Source organism: Bombus bifarius, unplaced genomic scaffold (genome assembly GCF_011952205.1).
Source record: "Bombus bifarius isolate JDL3187 unplaced genomic scaffold, Bbif_JDL3187 scf7180000009704_frag, whole genome shotgun sequence".
Classification (NCBI taxonomy): Eukaryota; Metazoa; Arthropoda; class Insecta; order Hymenoptera; family Apidae; genus Bombus; species Bombus bifarius.
Window position 1 is genome coordinate 1 of NW_022885284.1, and position 14,960 is coordinate 14,960.

General features: G+C 34.8%; 1 protein-coding gene and 1 pseudogene across 2 annotated transcripts; one reads left to right on the forward strand and one right to left on the reverse strand.

Moving 5' to 3' along the window:
* LOC117215531 lies at positions 1-2,770 on the reverse strand (annotated as a pseudogene).
* Positions 2,771-3,039: 269 nt separating this feature from the next.
* On the forward strand, positions 3,040-13,874 carry LOC117215533. Of its 2 annotated transcripts, none has more exons than XM_033461883.1 (4): positions 3,040-3,743; positions 6,427-6,633; positions 7,740-7,888; positions 13,574-13,874. In XM_033461883.1, the coding sequence occupies exons 2-4, from the start codon at positions 6,543-6,545 to the stop codon at positions 13,712-13,714; spliced, it is 381 nt and encodes a 126-aa protein (XP_033317774.1). In that variant the 5' UTR covers positions 3,040-3,743; positions 6,427-6,542; the 3' UTR covers positions 13,715-13,874. The 2 variants fall into 2 exon arrangements, with proteins under 2 accessions (XP_033317774.1, XP_033317773.1); XM_033461882.1 differs by lacking the exon at positions 3,040-3,743 and adding an exon at positions 6,250-6,363.
* Positions 13,875-14,960: the final 1,086 nt, after the last annotated feature.

A 14,960-nucleotide genomic window follows, 5' to 3' on the forward strand; every position in this document is an offset into this window, starting at 1 on the left:
AATATCTGTCCTTACGATTGCGTATTTATTTGTTCCACGTATCATATTTATCTATTTGCATAACTGTAGGTGACATTTTTTTAAACAATTTTGCTAATATTTCATAACTTTTTAATTCATATTTCAAAGTGGTAACAGGTGTTTCTTTCTTTTCAAGTCTCCTCCATATCGGGCTTATTTCTAGTAGCCACGCTTGCTTACAAAACAATTTTATATCTGCACAAGAATATCTTTCAGTACATTTTACTATGTGGTTTACAATATCTGTATTTTCTAATAAGTGGTTGCTAAGGTATAATTTGAATATACCAAGTCGAGCAACTTCATTGGGTAATGATACGTATATTTGCTTTTCGAGACGCCTGAGTAAAGCTGCATCAATGCCCCTAATAACATATTTACAATAAATATTATCGTTCTATTATACTAATAATAATGAAGGAATACTTCAAACAACACAATAACATATTTGGAATTTGGAGAAATATTACGATATTTTCTACTTAGAAAACATTGAAATAACGTGATATACGTACCAAGGGGAATTAGTTGTAGCCAGAAGAACTACATTAGAATTCTCATTAGACACTAATCCATCCAATCTAGAAAGAAGTTCTGACCTGAATCTCTTTGCAGGTTCAGACAATATACAGTCTCCTTTATTTGTGGCGATCCAGTCAATCTCGTCGATAAAAATAATTGTAGGCGAATGACTATAGGCAAGTTCAAATAAAACCTGTTCAGTTTAACAAATTTTATTATTATTCATTATTAAAATTATTATTCATTAAATATTATATTCGAAATTCCTTAAATTCATTGCCTCATCACGAATATGATATCATTTCGTTTTCCAAACAACTATTCTATTTATATATAAATGACGAAAAATAAAATCAAATCTTTTTATACCTAGAATCTCTCCTTCATAGACAAAGGAACAAAGAAACTTACATAGACAAAGCAACTTACACGTATATACTTCTCGGAATCGCCTCTCCATTTGCTGACCAATGAGCTGGCAGTTATGTTAAAAAAAGGTGCAATGGCATTCTGTCGCGACTGCCTTCGCTAACTTCGTTTTCCCTGTTTTGTATATTTCTTGTAAACACGTACAGAAATGAAAAGAATACGAGTATCTTACCTGTACCAGGTGGGCCGTACAGCAAAATACCTTTCCAGGGGGAAAACGGGCCATCAAAAAAGATATGATACTTAAGGGGATACACAACGGCCTCCTTAACAGCGGTTTTACATTCCTCTAGGCCTATAACGTCATCCCAATGTACATTTAATTTGTTTACTATGATCTCCTGTGACGATACAAAGATAAAATGGCGTCTTCTCTATATTAAGTAAGTGTTACGTAATTTGATATTTGAAGCGTTACTGAAATCACGTCATTGTCGATATACGTTGGACGGTTTATCGACGGGAATTTTATCGTTTAAAAGCTTTACGATACGTATATTAATCGAAAATAACTTACGCATGAGATGTCCTCAGCAATCTTTCGTAATTCCGGATTATCTGAATAAAGCTTTGCAATGCATTTCAATATCTTCGATTGCATGGATTGTTCCATTGGGACGTTAAATAGCTCTTCTGATGAACGTCCATCACTCTCATTGGGGAATATTGACGTCACTGTCATTGCGAGATTAATATGATTCGCATTATCATCAGTTATCTTCTGCTGTAGATTCGTCTCTTTCACAGGCTCACTTCTCGCTTGTTTACTAACAGATTTGGCTTTTGTCTCAATACTTCTACAAACACTGGATCATATTGTAATACGATACGTTGAATACGATACGTTGAATACGTTGAATACCGTTTAATATCGTTAAATAATTTAAATTCTTACGTTTTGCTTGCATTTGTCACTTCCCTCGTCATTTCCCTTCCAGCTATTTTCTTACACAATATGGGATATTTTTGAAATTTCATCTTGTAATAATTTTCATACTCTGCAACGATAATTTCCAAATCGATGTTGTCGCAAACCCGATGTTCGGGAGATAGACGAGCTTCCCGGAATAATACATCGCTAACGTCTATATACATAAAAAAATGTAGTTTTTAATTAATTATAGTTTTTAACTAATTAAAAATATTTTTCGCAATGACTGAACACTATAAGATAACCATCAAACAACTGTTTTATCTCTAGGTAAGACAGGCAAAAGAATGTATTTACTATATAAATCCTCGAAGATAATTTCTTGTCTTCTGCTTTTTAATTTCCAATTTTTAGATGGATAAGAATAATTTGAATTTATACTTCATATATTTGTTTATAACTAGTTAATCTACATAATCGATTGAGTTATTCTTAACTACTGAATTACCGATGTCGAATTTTCAAATTTGGTTTCGCCTTCTCTTTCCATGATGTCCACTGATTTCTATTTCGATTGGTCACTGACACTATTCAAAAGAATTGGAACTAGGAATATATTTTAATTATAATATACTCACCCATTGTGTTCCAAATAATCACATACAAGGTATAATATGTTCCGATGACGTTCCGAAATACGACTCTCCTCCTAATGCAACATGGATATAGAAAGATGGATGCAACATGGAAATAGAAAGAGAACACCATGTATAGATACTTCCTGTCCATGTTTAATCAGGCATGCACACTAGTGGACACTGACGCTGCTCGTATACCGCTGTTACATATTTCCTGTACAAGTGCGCGTCATTAGACAAGGACGGAACATCCTCTCTCTACTTCTCTATCGCGTTTTTAGTTCGCTCACGCGCTCTGTACTCATATCTATTACATTTCCACCCTAGGCAGCGGCCGTGCAGTGACTTACAAAAGTTCCGAACGGTTCCATCCTGGGCGGACGGTTAATTGCGTTCGGTACTTCGAGGCAGGAAGGTGAGTACAGAATCGCTCCTCTTAGTACTCTTATTAGAAGTGTTATCATGGAATATAAGTTTTTTCAATAAATTCTTATCGTTTTACGATCTTTCTAGAATACAATGACGTCAGCAATCGATCATTTTCGCGAATTTATTGTAAATTAATTGGGGGAATATCTGGAGTTCTTTATCGGTTTCGACTGTAAAATCAGCAACTATTCGAATTTTTCATTCATAATTGTGACATTTTCGACACTTCCGTTGCCAAGACCCTCTTGAGAGATTTTTGGCACGTTCCATCACCCTTGTTAAACGAGTGCACATTGGTGGATATATTGATTTTAAAAACCAATACGTGTACGAGATTTATTATCTCACTGGGACAAAGAAATCCGTTTTATTCGCGAATTTTCCGTGTTTCTTCTTAATTTTCGTGAGTGTCTGGCGCGGAGCATTATTTGAATGAACTTTTCATCGTTCAGATTATATTTCGTTTAAAAAGATTGAAATTGATGTCGAGAAGAAATGAAACAAGGTGCTCGGGCATTCCATCGTTTCCCGGGGAAAGAGAAATATGAAAAAAACGGTCGTTCTTCCTTCTGCCATTTTCGTCCATTACCAAAATGGTATGACCCAAATGTCCCGGGCCGTGAATCAATCAAGCGAATTTTGAATAATTTTTGAATAATATCCAGTTAATAATTTGTGAAACAAATTAATTTCATTTTATCGTTGGAAACAAATTAGTTGGATTTTTCTTTCTTTAGCAGTTTTCGCCTGAGTTGACCTGACGTGCTACTTCAGTTTCCATCATCGCTTCTCGAAACTTCCAACGTCCTTGGTGTTGGAGTCTCCTTGACCAGGTGAGTACATAGCTTCTAGATACTCGTCGCTGTTCATCCTTACGAGCCTCTCGAGAAAAATCCGCAGTTAATATTCTGCTAATCCCTGCTGCTTTTAAAGACCATAAGTAGTCGTCCGTAAGGTTTAAAAGATTTCGAGTAGATTTGTATTACGTATTTTATCTTCTAATTTTTAAAGAGAGGGTCGTGTTTAATCAATTGAAAATGACGAAACTGTAATGGGACATTATTATCAAATATTAAACGTGGTTCCATTGGGTACTTTTATGGTCTTTGCGAGATATATATGCATTATACGTTGCTACTAGCAACGCGTAGCGATGAACGATGGAGAGCAGTACCTTCGTTATCTCGTCTCGGTTGTGTACATATCAGTAATGCACAGTACTCGTACTAAATATCTTACAAATTCCATACAGATTTTCAGATTAGTTTCGAATAATACCAACACGACCATGATAGTCACAGTACAGTATTAAATGGTGCCACTATGCATAATACACTCCTAAAATGTTTCTACAAATATATTTGTCCGAATATTTTTGTCAGCTACTATATCCTAACCACGGTTTATTAAACAATATATAGATTTAAAAAAGAATATATAACGACATTACTTGTTTAGGCTAGATTGGTTTAACTTGTATAGTTTTAGTAACTGTGTAAGATCAAACAAGAACTTATCGTTAGTTTGGCGAGATCTGATTACACGAAGCAACATAATTGCTTTGAAACTCAGGACAGAAAACAATGTCAACCGGTAGACGCGTTTGTCTGGTGAACGTGTAACGCGTGAATAATAGATAGCGACAATCACGCGAACGCTAGTTACAGCTGACTTGGCTTACATTGTAGCATTCAAACTAGAGTATACGAGCCGTAAGCACTATTGAAAGTTCAAAGGCCGACTAGTGAGCTTCATCCTATCTCATTTTTTAATCAGGCGATGGATCGACGAATCGTATTGATTTCGAGGATTATTATAGTTCTGTGGAAATTTTAAAGCGTGGTTTGTCTAATCTTGTCTCGTTAGCTACAGACTCTTTGGCGAGCAGCCTGAAACTTGATCCAGTTTCGAGAAAATGAAAAATTCGTTTCTTCTCTTTGCTTCCCTGTTCCTTCTTTCCTCCTTTTTCCCTTTTTACATCGCGTTAGGACCCGTTAAATAATATTGACTGCCGTGGACGCTGGCTGAGAAGTGCACTTTATAACTAGCTTTAAAATCACTGACGTCGATGAGGACAAAGGTAAGTTAGAGGGTCATTTATCTGAGCTGGTGTTATTCGACCTGAACCCTGCAGCTTTTCAGAGTTTCTTTCGTTTTTCTTTTAAGAGCAGAGATGTTAACTGGTCTCTTGTTACGTGTAAGAAGTATGTACTAAAGCTTATTTATCACCAATTGGTTGCTCAAAGTCGAGATATACATACCTATATTATATTAATACGTTACAGAAGATTACGCGTTAGTTAGCTTATGAGAATTTATAGTGTGTCACAGATCACAAAAGCAGAATGACTACTTTTTCATAAACGATATATGTATATGAATTGAAAGTTTAACTATTACGTCACATACTTCTCTCGATAAAGGTCGTCGAGTGCATATTGTTAAAGAATATTAGCCATTTGAATTCAATAGTTTCGAAGATACATATACATAACTGTGTGCGTATATATATAATATACGTATAACAGCCAAAGTTCAGCTCTCAAGTGTACGCAAAACTTTTATGTTCATTTTACGCTATACCAGTATGTTTCATGAATTTGTTTGCTAACAGTATCGAAACAAATAACAAGCAGAGGACGAGCTATTCATGAATTGTTTTGCCAGCGTGTACGCTCCCAATATTTTCTATTTGAGAAAACATACTTGTTGCTATTGCAACTACAAATATCTTTACAGTCGACGCTTTTGCCGCGAATCATTGGCTAACATGTAAAATCGAGAAAAAACATGGTTTATTGTGATGGAAATGTGGAAAACCGCAAAACCGATATAGAAGGGAAAATAAAGGAAAGGAAGGTAGGGATAAGTAGAAGCTTGGGGCCAAGTTTAATTCACTGAAACCGAGCTGCTTGTATTATCGCAAAACAAAATTGCCAGTACGTCATTTCCGTACTCTCGTCCTCGCGAAAATGGTTTTGCTCGTTAAGAAAAAACGAAGAGACAGGGAAGAGAGGAAAAAGCAAACGGAGAGCGCTTTTAAAAAGCTGGCGAACCGTGTGTTACCACAACTCGTTTTTGAGATCTTTGCCAGGGACGCGTTAAAACACGCTGCAAATATATTTCTGGCTTTTCTGGGGTTTAACTGAAATATGACAAATAACGTTGTAAAACATATGTACTTATGACTTACAGAGTAATTGAGTGTACAAAATATAATAGCCAGCGATTTAGGGCTTTAAAAGATCAAAAGAAAAGAAAAGAAAAGAAAAGAAGAAAGATAATATGTTGCGGCAGTTTAAGTCGATCTAAGAAAATAGATAACGGGAGGGAGGAGGGCAAAGCTAGTTAATCTGGAAAGAATCCAAGCGTCAATTTCAAGCATTTACAGAGAATCAAGCGGGCTGGTTAAGGTCGTGAGTTGAGCAATTATCCCGCGTTAGGTTCAATCAGGTTAGTCCCACGCGAAATTGATCCAACCATGCGAAAACGAGTGTATTCTGATTTCTGTCGCAGATACTTCTGGCTAGTGCAGTACCTACACGGTGGTTGTTGAAATAGCCGCTTCTCATCTATTTTCCGCAGCGCGGACATCATCCTTTGATCCCTTACGACTAACAAAGTTTTCAAAGATGTACGGCAGTTTGAGATTCTACTTGAAAATGATCATGATTGCGGTCTGTGTACCGCCTGCCCTTCTTTTTGTTCTTCCGTTAAAGACTGGTAAGTTGATACTGATTAATTATGCGATCGAAATCCTATATAATGGCTACAAAAAATATTTGCATCATTATTCTCGTTTCCTAATGAATCGCTGTTTTAATCAAGTTTTATATTGCATCAAATTTCTGTAGTTACACGAAAGTACTAAATTATAGAAAACTTGATATACACGGATTTAATTAATTGATAAATTAGTCGATATATAGGCATTATTATTTATTATATTATATATTATAGGCATTATATATTAGTAATGTATATATACACTTTTGAATTTTAGCCTTCTATTATTCTTATATCCTTTAAACGTCATTTCAAGCTACAAGCGACTTTAACTCAAATAGCTCGATTTCAAGTTCTAACGTATACTGTAAAGCACACTTGCGAAGTGAAACAGTAAACACGATATGAAAACTCTCTCCCCAGTAAGAAATCGAATATCCAATTTCAATCGTGCTTCATCGATAAAGCATCAATGCTACGTAGAAGCATCGTGGCAGCCGCAATGCGGATCCGTTGATCAAAAATTTCCTGGCACGATCGTTTTCGTAACGCTATTAGCCGTTTCAGTATCAGGGATGTTTTAAAAATCCGTATCGGATTGTACCATGAAGCGCAATAGCGCTTCGTTTATTTATTTACGAGAAGTGCCGATCAACTCGATTGCACTGCTCTTTTTTTTTGTCGAAACATACCTTTCAACGCGTTCACGCTTCACTTCATCAGCTATATCAGAAACGTTACACTAAAGAGTTACTCAACGTTACTCAAAAGGTTGCCAAATATTCGTGCTTTACCTTTTGTTTGTGTGACGTTCTGTAATTGGTTTTCCAATTCAAGAGGTAATTTATACATTAGTTTTTTCTTTATTTGGTTTACGATTATTTGAAAGAAAAGTAATTACGAGAGGAAACTCTGATAGACTAGCGACAAGCTACGTTCGGAACCGAGCGCGCTGTGAATTGACAATCGTAACCAAACATCGCGACACAGTTCACCACACTATGCGTACAGCATGATCACGCTGAGTGGCGTTGAAACGGTTAACGTAACTGCGCGTACGACCGTCGAATGGCAAAGATATTCAAGCTGAGAATCGTTTTCAGATGCTATAAACAACCGCTGTGCTGACTTTCAAGGAGAAACCATTCGACATGATCTTACGTTTGAGCCGGGGCCTTCGGTTTGCAGTTTCTGCGTCTGCTACAATTCGAGGCTGAAGTGGTGCATATCGATCGTATGCAACCCGCCCGTAGTGAGTATATGCTCATTACTTAAACACTTAACACAACCAGAGAGAAACTAAAGCACACCGTTAATGCGAATAGGGTACACAGCGATTCATCTAACTTGCCTTGAATTACTTTTACAAAGAGAAACATGGACAGGAATAATTCTTTGTTACGAGTCGTTTAATTTATTCGTTCGTTAGAACGATTGGTCTGACAAATTCAAAGTCTTGTTCCGTATAAATATTTTTAAACAAGCACGTCATAAGCTTTGTATATTTTTTTTATCGCAACGAAACTGTTCAGAGAAATGTTGAAATTATTAATTACAAAAGAAGACATTTACGTTGTAAAAATGTTAGCGAAAACATTTGTGAAAAAGTTACTTTGTTATAAATTCTACAAAAGGAAATATTGAAAATCACGCCCCATTTATTCAGTTGCACGTATGAAAAGTATTTTGCATTCGCGCAAAAAAATCCCTTAAGGATACATATTTTATAATAATTGGAGTGTCAAAGTTATTACGCGGATTGGCGTACCTTAACCACGTGCCTTTTAATGAAACTAGGTTATTCATTTGTTATTCGTTCCTAACTTTCAACTTTATGATTTTTGCGGAATAAAATTTTATATTCCGGTTCAGTTTATAAATGATTCATTTTGAATTGAATAAAATTAGAGTTACAGCAGTGTAATTTAACAAAGAACAAATAATCATTTGTACTTTATTAAAATGTTCTTTTAGCGTCTCGTTTTAATATTTCTCTAATAATATTTTGTTAACCGTTATATTTAAATGAAGGTTTTCAAAGCAGAGACGTACTTTAACGTAGGAAATGGACGTACATTTATAATGAGAATTCAGAAGCAAAAATATTTCATACAAAAATAAATATTCCCCATGTGTAAATAGCTACGTTATGACTTTTATATGTATCTAACGTTTTTCCATGCAAGGTAACGTATATTTGCTTCTTCGCTTCTTCGCTTCTGAGTAGTAAAACCTGGCATTCATGCGGCTGATAGGTAGTTACGCGCTGACAACGAAAAACATAAAATGAATAAAAAACATGAGCCATCCTATAAAAAAAATAAAGCTGCTTTTATCTTTCATTACATATTCGTCAGAATATTGTTAATAAATATTTAAGTTCAGATTTCAGCTTAAATAAATGCATAGGATTGGACATTTATTTATATATGTATCTGCGAACGCTTTTTGACATAAAATTTTTATAACGACTAAAATCACATATTCCGATATTAAATTAATTTGATGAGAATAAAAACTGAATTTTTTAAACGAGATTTTGTATGAAGTTACATTTATTGGGAAAAATTCATTCTTTTATAATATGATAAAACGAGACTCATAGTCTGTATAAATCATTTCATGGAATATTATGTGTATGTACATGTGTTCTACGCTTTTATGATAAAAATGCTAAATGAACATAACGATCAAATGCATCGACAAATGCATTGAACATATCGATTGTTATTTTGAAAAATTGATTATCTTTTATTTGTTTCGAACTACAAATTGATCGAGACATTCGTGTTTGCTAAATTGCGAATTTAACGCAATGAAGTCGTCTGAATCCCTTGCGAGCATGTAAATATAGCGTCGAATTAACAGGTCAATTACTTGAGGTTGGAACTGAAAGAAAGAGAAAGATGGAGGAGGTCTTGCCTTTGAATGCTGGACACTTCTAAAGCCCACAGTTCGCTGAAATTGCCAGAGAATTCAATTAAATGGCAAATTAAACCATTGAACTGAATCTGTTTCCAATCGTGAGCTTGGAGGTTCTACCCTTTGAATTTTTAAACCAGTCAACCTTCTTTTGTACGTATGGTAACGAATATAATTCATAAACTAATGAAGTGTGTAATTCAATTGAAAGCTCTTTTCACTGAATTCAGTTTAGATTAAGAAAAATGATATAATAACGAAATTATCAATTTACAATTTATAGAGCGTATACTTTATTCGAAAGTGAAGTTTATTACTGCAAATATTAGTTGGCTATTTATAGCCTGTTTGAAAAGGTGATTTAATTTCGATTGATTTTCGATAAGTTTTTGTTGGTTTACTCAGGTTAATTAATCTCCAATAAAATAGAAATACCAATCCGGTAGTATAATTGCTTTCTTGCTTATTACTTTTTTACTAATTAGCGATGCACGATTCCAGACCAGTAAATATTTTTCCATCGGGAGAAGTCAGGTCGAGAGATGCAAGATTTATACGCTCGTTCTGTCAGTTATCCCAGTGTCTGTTACGCGATAGAAAATGAACGAACTGAATAATAAATGCATTATCGGCATGAAGATTGCTTGATGTAGGCCACCGCTTTTTTTCTATCCTTCCGATACCATTTTTCTTTACTTTTTTTTTTTTTTTTTGCGAAACACTTTGCTAGTCGTGAGAAGCAGCAATTCCCTTCTGCGAATCAATTACGGTTCACGAGAAATTGTATTATAGCCTGGAACGTATTCAAATTATCTTCAATTATTCTCGGCTGTTTCCATTTCCATTCGTCTCTTGCGTAAGTACTCGTTTGATGTACGTACATCGTGAGACAATAATCGTTAACACCTTTAATGTCTTCAGTATTATAGAATAAGACGCGAAAATACGTTGAAACCTGACTTTTAGATTCGCGAGACTCTATAAGGCTTCGAAAGTCTCTTGTTTCAGGCCGAATAAAAAATTGTAGATGAAGAATTACATTGCGAGGTCTGTTAAGGAAAATTTTAAATCGTATCGTTGTAATAGGATTATTTCAGCGAGGGAAATTACGTGTTGCGTGCGAAGCCACGAGCTTTCTTTCAGGCTAATATATATAATTGTCCTATCGAACTTTCCATCTAAACCGTTGCGCTCACACGTGGATTTTGCATTTCAATTTTCTTACTTACAGTCCAGTCCAGTGAGACCAAGTTAAATTTTTCAGCCCTCCGAGGTAGAATATGTTTTATAGAGAGACGTACAACGCCATGAAAGGGAGACAGATCAATAAATTGGGTTATCTTTAAATTACTGACAATCATTTCATCGACGCGGTTTCACCGACACCGAGTCCCCCGGCAACGTCTGTCAAAGCTTATTTACCGATACACTGAACCACAATCATTTTACCGACCTCTTCCTTTGCTGACAGTTATTATACTCGCTGTCATATGTTATCGTTGATTATACATCTTTATTTACAAATTCGTTCCTGTGTATAACGAAACAAAGGAAGAAACGAAAATGATACGTTTCATGACGCATTGTTAAATTATTAATTAACGAGAGTTACATATCTACATGAATGCTTTGAAATGTCAGTTATAATTCATGAAAATGGATACAAGCCATTTTACTATACATAAATATAGGAATATAAGATGCTAAGTAATCTTCCTAAGTAATCTCCTCCAGCTTTTTCTAGTTTGATCAATAATTATTAGTACATGTTAGGAAAATAAATAGAATTTTTGTTCTCAAGCGAGGTATAATTTAAATTTTGTATGTACACAAAAATGTTAAATTAATAATGATTATAATAATCAATAAACTATGATTACAGAGGATGGGTTTTTTGATAAAATGACATTCTGACAAATATATATAGATCGATATATATATAGATATAGATAGACAAATATATAGACTCTTACAACAGTAGTTATGAATGAACAGTAGTTATTGTATCAATTCCGTTCTTCAGAAGCTTCATTTGTGAAAAGACAATTCGCCAGAATATGGATTCACTGTAGTTATAGCTATAGGATTTCAATCTAGTTGACAGACTTGCTTTACGTAGAGAATATCTGTCTCTTGTTCTACCTTATCGCGATTCTCTCCTCATCTTATACGCTTTGTCGAGCAAAGTAATATTGGCATATATCTCGGCTCTGGTTACAATCATTAGTTTCCGCCTAAACGGTTAGAATCACATAGCTCGCGCTCTACTCTCGTTTATTCACCATTCAGGCCATATGGTCGCATGCGACGAGTTTTATGTTAATTCCGACCGATTACAATACCTTTCTTTCGTTTACAAGGAACGACGAGACTGGCAGTTGCGTGATTTGCAATGCAAAAGCCGCGATATCTGCACGATAACCTAACCTCAACCGATTTTGTTGTACTATTCTTATGTGGACTTCGTTTGTACCACTTTCGTAACAAAAATAGAATACGTAGAACACAGCATTCCGTTATGCGATATTGTCGACTCCTAACATCCGAAAAATCAGAGATAATTTTTTTCCCTACAGTTGTACATTTGTGTGAAAAATTACGAACGTAAAGTTGTTTGGTGCATGCACAGTCCTCCCCTACCCTGCATTTGCGTGGACATGCTAGAAAGATTCACTTTTCCACGGTGAAACTGTATGTATTATAATTTCATTTTTACAAAGGTCGAACATCCTACTATGCATAAATTTAATATTAATATAAGCAGGTTTCCTGTTAAGTATTACATCTGACGTATAAGCACACGTGTGTACGAGCCTTGGTTTTAAATGTCTTATAGTAGACACCGAAAAGATTATTCAGTTGGATATCTGACTCAACATCAATATTTTACTAGGAGATAACATGTTAAGAACACGTTGGTGGATGGCATGGGAGATGATGAATGAAGACATACTTCTGTGAGATACATAAAATAGTAGTCAGAACGTATTTTGGCGCTTGGGGACAGCAACAGCTGGTGATACTGTCATACACCTCCATTTATAAACTTTCGAAAATCGATGTGACCTTCAAACTTTAGTGTATTCTGTTTCACAGCACAAAATGTTTCCGAAACGTACGTTTATTGTTACAATGAACTTGACTAATGGCTCTGAAATACTATCCTTGAAAAAACAATGGGGGAATTGGAGCAAAAAAAAGAAGGAAATAAACAAAGACCTTGTTGGTTCGTAAAAATAAAATATGCTACAGGAAAAACTTTTTCCAACTGATTGAGATGCGACAAGCTTTAAAAGCTATGACGCGAATCGAGCGTTTGTCTACAAGAGCGCATTTTCGGTGGATATATAGATATACATGTATATGTGACGAAATATACTAAAGCAATATTGACCCTTTGTCGCTGAAAGTATCAAACTACAAAACTTCCTTTCAAATTTTCAGAATAAGGAAATCAGGATCATGATAAATAATTGGAACATAATTAAAAATAATATATCTTCTCTATAAGATAATGAATACATTGGTTCATTTAATTTTTATGGATATTCAAACGCTTCTGTGAAATAAAACGTCAAGATTATAGAGTATAAAATTCATAGCTATGAAATAACTAAAACTCTGATGTATTATTAAAAATATACGTTAGGTTCTATGTAGTGATACATACAAAGATTACATGTACAAACCCATAATTAACACAATGCTACCGCAACCATTCTGCAATCTACCTTGCCCAAAACACTCTTCCAGTCACCTCCAAACTCTTCAATTCTCTCCACCTAACCACCCACAAACCATTCACAAACATGCAATTCTCGACAGAAGAAGAACTTGTCGTCAGTTGTCCTTAACATCTCGTTCATTCATTTGGTCCCTATCCCCCTATTTCCTCCCACTGCGATGATCGCACTACATTTTTCCACGTCTCTATTCTATTCTCTGGATGACCTGAATTCTCGAGCAGTCGAGTGACGATTGATCTGTACAATTGATCGATTTCTGTTTACTACAGCCATGCAGGAAATTTCGTCTTGGAAAGCGATGTTGTGATTTCGAATGCTTGGACCATGTAAAAAACATTACCGGAACCGGTGAAATTTATGTCCTTGAGGATGAGAAATCCTCCAGCTCCTCGACTCACCAACAAACGTGATGAGCTCAATGGTGCTGTTGCGGCTATTTTAATTTTTCAACAAGGATCCAGATGGCGCCGTGGACGAAATTCAATCATTATAAACGTCAACGATCAACATCAGCCATCAGGTAATTTCATATTAGTGACTTATTTCTTCTGTGTTATTTCTTCTAATTTTATTGTTAGTTCTTCCATTTGTATTCCAAAAGATTGAACTCTTTTTACGTGCGTGTGTGTTTTTCTTTTTTTTGTAACTCGTCGAGTTGCAATTCTAATTTTTGCACTTCCTCCTTCATGTCCTCTATGTGCTTCTCGAACTCTTGTGTCGTCCTGTCTTTGTCGGAACATTCTACTTGAAGATCAGCGAGTTGATGCTCGGGATCGTAATTCAATTTTTGGTCATTTTATTGCTGTCATTTTATCAACTTCTTTCTTCTTCTTTCTTTTTTTTTTTTGAACTTAAAATCTTGATTTAAGGTTTGTGTTTCACTATATGATTTATTATTATTAACTAGTTCAACATTATTTTCAGTAGATTTTTTTTTTCGCGTGATTTTTATACTTATTTAAATAGTTTAACATGAGCAAATGCATCGTACGTCAGATATACCATTTTTAATAAATTGTCGCCTTTACAACTCGAGTTACCTCTGAACGAGTCGCATGATTGATCAATAAGCCGTGAGTAATTATGCAAATTCAGTATTTTTTTCATCTATCTATCTGAATATTATAACAAAGACTTTACATTGAATATTTTATTAAAATTGTAAGTTTTTCACAAACGCTTCAAAATCCACAGTCTATTGATCAACTCCTCTATCCTTTCTCTTTCTCCTCACTAAAATAGATAAATTCCTAATGTAGTTTGTGGATAATATATTTTTTTTTTTTTTTCTAAAGCAAATCACATTTATCATCTGATATATTTTTTGAAATAATTTCTGTCTGTACATTTTCTTCTTTCCCCTTACTCCTCTTTCTCTTTCTAATGAATTCTTTTTATTCCGTAAAATAGTTTTTGTATATTCAATTTTGTTAAGTGCAATCCTTATTTCTGATAACTTACTTTTATTAGATAATTCTTGTGAATCTTCTACTACATCTTCCATATCATTTTGAGTGCGGCTTCTACCTTCAGTAAATTTAATATCTTGAACCGCATCATTAATTTCAATAGCTCTTTCGGTATCAAGTAAATCGCACTTATTATTTAATATACCTTTTGAATTGACTTCTGTCTCTGTAGTTTCTTCTTTTGTAT